At 47.9% G+C, this 7519-nt stretch overlaps 1 protein-coding gene across 2 annotated transcripts; it reads right to left on the bottom strand.

The window, feature by feature from the left end:
• Positions 1 to 815: 815 nt before the first annotated feature.
• On the bottom strand, positions 816 to 5645 carry LOC136166051 (keratin, type II cytoskeletal 6A). 2 transcript variants are annotated; one of them, XM_065932078.1, is made up of 10 exons: positions 5420 to 5645; positions 5106 to 5359; positions 3961 to 4175; positions 3558 to 3618; positions 3323 to 3418; positions 3031 to 3195; positions 2449 to 2574; positions 1434 to 1654; positions 1182 to 1216; positions 816 to 1072 (listed from the first exon to the last, which is right to left on the bottom strand). In XM_065932078.1, exons 1-10 carry the CDS (start codon positions 5643 to 5645, stop codon positions 816 to 818), a joined length of 1656 nt encoding a protein of 551 aa, XP_065788150.1. The 2 variants fall into 2 exon arrangements, with proteins under 2 accessions (XP_065788150.1, XP_065788149.1); XM_065932077.1 differs by having other exon boundaries at positions 5106 to 5645.
• Between the last annotated feature and the right edge of the window lie 1874 nt (positions 5646 to 7519).

The raw sequence follows: 7519 nt of genomic DNA, 5'->3' as shown, positions 1-7519 counted from the left end.
TGAGGCATTTTAGAATATATCAAACATTTTGCCCTCTAGTCAATGTTCTTCTGATCTAATTAGACTATAATATGATTCTCTGAGGATGATGAATGACAACAGGTGCAGAAGAAGGTAGAATCATAAAGACAAATCAAAGAAACTAAACTGCTGAGACCTGATCCAAGCAGTAAAACCAGACTTTACTATGATGATGGAACCAGATCCTTCCCACTCCACGTGCCAAGGTGTTATGGGAGGACTGCTGAGCATCAGGATGCTAAACTGCTGTTTCTTGAATTTATCTAAACAAGGAGAGTGAAGCACATGGGGACTGGGCATATGCTTCATTCCCAAGAAGGCATTTATCAGATGAAAACCTCAAGAACCACTGGTGACAAAGAAAGGCTATATGAAACCACACATTATATTATAAATCTGCTTTATTTAGCAATACAAGAGAGAAAAGAGCAGAGGAAGCACCACAGGGATACAAACCCTGTACATCAAAGAGTCAGTCATTTGTACTTTAATGATCACTGGAAGGGAGGCACACAACACCTCTGAGATGGGACCTCCTGGGTCAGTGAAAAGCAAGTGGGATTGCCCTGTTATGGAGTAGGACCCAAGCGGTGACCTTCCAGTGCTGAACAATGGAACCTCATGAGTCACAGGTTTTGGGAGAGTGAAGATGAGGGTACTCAGTAACTTCAGTTCAAATTCAAGGAGTAAGAGAAGAAGGGAGCAGAAAAGAGGAAATAATTAGAAAATGAGACGGTGGTGAAGCTGGAGAGGGAGCCTGAGACATTGTGGGAGCTTGAGCCCATGACAGGCCTTCAGTGCTTGTAGCTCTTCCTGCTGGAGGAGGTGGTGGTGGTGGTGTATTTGATGGCGGAACTGCTGCCCCCAGAGGAGCTGAAGCCACCCCCGATGGCTCTGCCACTGCCAGCGCTGAAGCCACCTCCAAGGCTGTGGCCGCCGCTGTAGGAGTAGCCGCTTCCTCCGCTCACGCCTAAGCCACCGCCGAGACCGCCGGCACCGCCATAGCCGCCGGCACCGCCATAGCCACCAGAGACGGTGGACTGCACCACGGCTGTGGAGGCAAGGGGCAAGGTCAGGACAAGATGGTGAGCTCACTCTGCCACACAGAGTCCAGTCAGGGGGACGCAAGGGCAAGGGCCGGGGGCAGGTGAAGTACTTACAGATGTTGACTTGTCCAACGCCTTCCCCACTCAGCCTAGGAGAGAGAAGACACAGCCATGATGAGGCCCAGAGCCACAGCTGGGCCCGCACGGGAAACCTCCGTGTGAGGAGACTCCCCAGGAGCCTGCCTTCCCAGGGCTCTTCTGGGAGTAGCACTATGACCAGCACTAGAGTGCCTTCCACGTGGGCTCATTGGCAGGACTCCTTGGAGATGGAGCCAGCTGATTGAGGAGGTTGTGTGAGTTACTCACCTGCACTCCTCGCCCTCCAGCAGCTTCCTGTAGGTGGCAATCTCCACGTCCAGGGCCAGCTTGACATTCATGAGCTCCTGGTACTCCTTCAGCAGCCGTGCCATGTCCTGCTTGGCCTTCTGCAGGGCGTCCTCCAGGTCAGTCAGCTTGCTCCTGGCGTCCTTGAGGGCCAGCTCCCCACGCTGCTCAGCGTCGGCGATGGCGGATTGCAGGCTGGTGCACTAGAGGGGAGGAGGGGCAGATGAACCTGAGTCTGGGCTCCAGGGGAGAGGAAGCATACTTCTACTTTCCCAGTGAGGAAGAGCTCTAGAGCCCAGATCTCATGGAAAAGGAGGTTTGATTCTCATTTGTCCAATCTTTCTCCAAACTACAAACCTTAACTAGTCTCAGTGTCCATAATGAAAACCTATTCCCCTCTGTGTTAACCACACAAGTGAGGATGGGGTTGGGAGATGCCACAGCAGAATAAAGCCAGGGGATGTGGAAAGAAATGGAACTGCTGCCTTGTTTTGAATGTTGACAGTTTGGGTAAGTTTGTGTGGATATATAATAACTTATACAAAACCACAAACGTTCTCACTGAAAGACGATTTCATCTCGAACTCTTGAGACCTTGCCTTTCTTCCACTTTACAGTCTTGGCTAACTCTCATTTGCCCTGTGCCTTTTCTCAGCTTCTTTTTCGTATTGAATCTGAGCATATTTGCAGTAGTCTTCCTCACACTTTCTGACCTGAAATTTTGTTTGCCCACATGTGTCTTGTATTCCCAAATCAACCATTCCTCTGATAGAATCTCATTTTAATGCCTCTAGACTGTGTCTTTGTCCCACTGACCAGTGGGAATTGGTCTGTCCTGAGTCTGTTTCCCGATTGTAAGTTGGGCTCCCGCTCTCTAACCTGAGGGAGCTCTTCTTGCTTTTCTCTCAGTGCCCAGAAATTTCCCACATGATGGTTGATGACACCTGATGGTCTAGGAAGGAAACAATGCTTTTCTGCTCTATGGACCCCTCCATACCTGCTTCTTGACGTGGTCGATCTCAGATCTCAGCCTCTGGATCACGCGGTTGATCTCAGAGATCTCCTGCTTGGTGTTGCGCAGGTCATCCCCGTGTCTGCCCGCCGTCACCTGCAGCTCCTCGTACTATAAACCAGAGGGAGACAAAGTGGTGTCCATGGGCTTCACAGGACACTAATCAAGGTTTTCTCAAATCGAAACTAATGGTTTCTCCACAGGACATTATATGAAATTTGGTGTTACTAGGTCATTGACACTGTACCCATCACATACCATCTTTGGTAGGACCACTGACTGGTTCTTTTCAGGACAAGCAATGTTGCTGAGAACCAGCATCAGGGTAAATCTAAAGCAAAGATCACTCTGCCTTTATCTACAGTAGTTTTTGTCCTACATTTGGGTCTTTGACCTACTATACTTGGACATAATTACCCAAAAGATCTACCCTGTTAGTTCAGGGTACATGCCTTTTGAGAGGTCTCCCACTTCTTAGTTGTAGTTTCCCCACTGAAGTCTATAGCCACATTGATGTTCTCAGAGGAGGCACAGGGATTCTTCATCATCTGCCACATCACCACTCACCTTGGACTGGTACCAAGACTCAGCCTCAGCCCGGCTCCTCTGAGCGATCTCTTCATACTGGGCTTTGACTTCAGCGATGATGCTGTCCAGGTCCAGGTTGCGGTTGTTGTCCATGGAGAGGACCACAGAAGTGTCTGAGATGTGGGTTTGCATCTGAGCCAGTTCCTGCAGAACAAGAGATCATCCAGTCATCTTTGGTCATGCCATTTAGAGAGGTGTACCCAGCCAGAGATTTTCCACCCTTTGCAAATCTCAGTATAATCAATAAAGCAGAATGTGAAAAGATACTTACTGCCTCATAGAAGGTTCTTAGGAAGTTGATCTCATCTGTGAGAGCGTCTACCTTGGCCTGTAGTTCAACCTTGTTCATGTAAGCAGCATCCACATCCTGGGGAAGAAGTCAACAGGCTGGGATCAGATAAGCCCTCTTGCCCAGTCTGCTCCTCTTTTAGTCTCCCTGATTCCACTTTTCTCAGAGTCCTCCCCTTCATCAAAGAAACCTGAACCCCTGATCTGACTCATCTCACCTTCTTCAGATTCACAAACTCATTCTCTGCTGCTGTGCGCTTGTTGATTTCATCTTCATATCTGGAATTAGAAAGGATAAAATCTAACTGAGTCAGGGGTGAAGATGATACAGAAAAGGCAACTTGGAATTTCAACTTCCCAGAATGAATGTGTGCAAACGGGACTTTCCTGCCAGTAGGCTTCAAAGGTGAATTTTGTGGTCACTATATTATTTACTCCATTACTCTCCCCATCTACCTGCATGGCCCTTATGTTTTCCAGAGTTTGTGTTTAGGTAAGAATTGTGGTCTCATTTTCATGGACATGTTTTACTGAGATCATGCCCTCATTTGAACCTGATCATATAATTAGCTTGAAATGTGGGCTTCAGGAAACTGAGCCTTTTTGTCTCCTGTAACTCACTTGTTCTTGAAGTCCTCCACCGTGTCCTGCATGCCCCTGAGCTCTGAGTCCAGGCGGCCTCTCTCCCCAAGGATACTATCCAGCTGTCTCCTGAGGTTGTTGATGTACTGCTCGAACAGAGGCTCCAGGTTCTGCCTCACGGTCCTGGTGCCCTGTTCCTGCAGCAGGGTCCACTTGGTGTCCAGGACCTTGTTCTGCTGCTCCAGGAACCGCACCTGCAGGGAGACAAGATGGTTATCTGTGAGTTGACAAGTCCCCAGGCCAATCTGGTGGTCCGGTGGTGCTGGCCTGCTCCAGAGCCTGTACAGAGGCTCCAGCTGACAGTTCTGGTCCCCTGACTTTTTAGCTTCACACCACACAGGTCTCACGGCCGAGTTTCCCCAGTGAGCTGTCAGATGCTCCCTCCCTTTCAATTCTGGAGACATCTGTCAATGACTTTTCACCTTTCTGTTTTTCTTTTTGATAAGCACAATCACAGGTGTAATTTAAAAATCATATTTCTCTCATATATTGCACAGAGGTTTTTAAAGAGCATATCTCATTTAAAGGGATGTTTAAATGTCCATAATCTAACAATTAAATTCCAATCCTATTAATAATTGGAGTTAATTCTGTTTCCTATTTAGAGTATGAGTCCCTCTAAAACAAACTCTCTCAGTGGTTATGATCTGGTTCTACAGGTTGAGTATGTCTATGGGTATTCACATATTTTTGAGTCTTTTTTCCCCTGGAATTTCCTTTTTTTTTTTTTTTTACATTTTCTTTCCTTCTGCCCCTACACCCACCAGCTCAACTAAGGCTGAAGTACATTTTCCACTGTAATTCCCTTTTTAATTTCTTACACTGCTCAACAGATCAAGATAACTCTTTCCATTCTTTCATTTCATTTCTTTGCTTCAGGGTTATCAAGAATTGTGAATGTTTTCCTCATGATTATGGAAGACATTTAAGGAGTCAGTAGCTGTAAACAGTTACCATCACCTTCAGCCTGTGGTCCACATGAAGCCTGCCCTGCATCCCAGTGGAGAACTAGCCTGAGTCCCCTCTCTCTTGAATATCCCAAGGCTCCCTCTGGTAGGACACTGGTTGGGTCTCTCTTGGGCACTCTGCAATCCCCGTGGGAGGGGCAGGTGCTCCCAACTCACCTTGTCGATGAAGGAGGCAAACTTGTTGTTGAGGGTCTTGATCTGCTCCCGCTCCTCAGTCCTCACCCGCTGGATGGTGGGGTCGATTTGCAGGTTGAGGGGAGTCAGGAGACTCTGGTTGACGGTCACCTCTTGGATGCCTCCAGGGGGGCACACAGGAAAGCCAGCACCACCGAAGCCACCTCCGAAGCCAGCTCCACCACCAAGCCCAAAGCCGCTACCAGCCCCAGCACCAAAACCAAATCCACTCCCGGCTCCACCTCCGAAGCCATAGCCAGCTCCTATTCTGCCGCCATATCCACCACCAATGGCACAGCTGCCCCCTGCGATGGAGATCCTCTTGGAGCCCCCCAGGCCATAGAGGCTGCGGCTGCCAAAGCCAGCTCCTCCACACACTCCAGCGAGGCCGCCACTGCCCCTGGAGCGGGACAGGGACACGCTGCTGAAGCCAGAGCGGCAGACCCCGGGGACTCTGGCTGAGCCGGCACTGAAGCCCCTGCGGCTGCTGCTTTGGGTCTTCACAGTGGATTTGTAAGACATGGTTCCTGAAGAATAGGTTGAGAAGGGTATGAGAGGTGGAGGGCAGAGCTGAGAGGAGCAGATCTATGAGAGGAGCTTCCCAGCAGCAGCTTATATATGGAAAAAATGGGCCGGGCTTAGTCCTGGAAGGTGAGCCTGCAGATTGGGAAGGGCTGGGCTTTACAAATAGTGAGATCACCCCCTGCCTCTAGAAAGGTATGAAGTATGAATATTGCTTCTTTGGCTTCCTTTAGTCATGGAGAAATTCTTCTGGCTTCTAGCCTTGACTTGATCCCAACACAATACCACTGGATGTAAATTCACTGAAGTCATGGGTTAGTCATATTCTTAAACAAAGGAGACAAGGAGCTGATCTGTGATAATTGTCCCCTCCTTCTGCTTACTCAGACACTCTTCTCTGTGCCCCCTTCCCACACAGGTTTTCTCCTCCACTCACACCACCCTTCCCATCAGGTTGAACTATCTCTGAGGGCTAATAGGCATTTGCCCCGTGGTCTGAGCAAGAAGTGGCTTGCGGGAGTTTTTGGCCATGTTTGAACATGTCCTGGTTCTCCTGGTTGCCTTCCTGGTGGCCTGGCCTGGGAATTGGGGGCTACTTTGGGGATATGACCCTCCTTTGAAAGGCAAGAGGGACAAAGGAGACGAGTTTTTACAGCATAAGAACAACCTTGTCTTGTGTGGAATTGGCAGTTTCATGATACAGGATAAGAGATCACCCAAGCCCACCCTGCCCAAAGAGCTGACTTATGGTTTCTACCCATGCCTGCACCTTCCTCCCCAGTGTTTGCTTTCCCATTGAGCTGGTGACTGTGTACATTTTTTTCCCTACCAAATGGAATTCACAGGCACCCTTTTTTCCAGTTTTTTGGAATGTTCACTTAGAGCTTAATTTTAAGAATCTAAAATGAGTAGGACAAAAATCATTAAGGGAATTCACTGAATTTATATTCTCAGATTCTGATATTTCTTAGGAGTCAAGATCAGACACCTTAATGGGGTGTGTACAGAAAGTTGAGGGGCATATAGAAAAAGTGAATCATAAAAATGTGTCTTTACAGGTGTGATGATGTCACAAGTAACTTCCAAGTTTATATTCCTAATTTCAGTGCTTGAAATCTCAAATCTCCAGACACATTCTTAGAGGGAGGGAAGGCTGTCAAGTGATCATGGTGTTTGATTTAAGGGGGAAGGGGATTCATTGTTTTAGTCCATAAATTAAGTACCATGAGGAGTACTGAAAGCAATTGTAGACAGGGTGTTTTATAAGACTATCTGGTTAAATGGACAGCCAGAGGAGGAAAGACAGACTCTCACACTGAGATGAGCCTGCGAAAAGCTCTTGTGACTATTTTATAAGCAATTCAATCTCTCCAGTGTTACGGAGGCAGTTTCCAGGGGAGCAGGGCATTCCCTACCCAAAGAAGTGCTTATTCAGTGTCTGGCAGGAAAGAGATACCTTCTCAAGGCCATGGAAGCAGCTCCTCTTCCTCCACCCTGGTTGCACAATGCCTTACCGAGAAGTATTCTTCCACCCAATTCTAAGAAAGAAGCTTTCCTTCCCATGGCATAGTGTTCTGAGCTACTTTCTTGGGATAGAGTCTTTAGACTTGGCATGGATGAGGCCGGGAGGGGTAGGAAGGGCTAGCAAGTCAAGTTGGAGCAACATCCTGTTTTTCTAATGCCCTGTTGTCTATGTCAATGTCCCATGTCTGTTTCTGCTTTCACATTGTAATAGGAGAGTTGACTAGTGGTTGCAACAGAATGGTATATGACCAGCAAAGCTTAAAAGATTTATTAGATGACCCTTTAAAGAAAAATTTGCCAACCCCTGGCTAAGAGCAAGAGCTCTTGAGACAAGCAAGGTACTTAGGCTC

Source organism: Muntiacus reevesi, chromosome 4 (genome assembly GCF_963930625.1).
Source record: "Muntiacus reevesi chromosome 4, mMunRee1.1, whole genome shotgun sequence".
In the NCBI taxonomy this organism is placed as follows: domain Eukaryota; kingdom Metazoa; phylum Chordata; class Mammalia; order Artiodactyla; family Cervidae; genus Muntiacus; species Muntiacus reevesi.
Note: the sequence above shows the minus strand (reverse complement) of the source record. Positions and strands in the feature narration are given on the sequence as shown.

What these genes read in the sequence shown, in the direction of transcription:
- LOC136166051 (XM_065932077.1), bottom strand. Translation starts at nt 5,645, where the DNA reads ATGTCTTACAAATCCACTGTGAAGACCCAAAGCAGCAGCCGCAGGGGC. An exon ending in TAAGAACCTTCTATGAGGCA is followed by an intron (nt 3,196 to 3,322) that starts GTAAGTATCTTT and finishes CTTGTTCTGCAG; the next exon opens with GAACTGGCTCAGATGCAAAC. An exon ending in CGTTGGACAAGTCAACATCT is followed by an intron (nt 1,073 to 1,181) that starts GTAAGTACTTCA and finishes TTGCCTCCACAG; the next exon opens with CCGTGGTGCAGTCCACCGTC.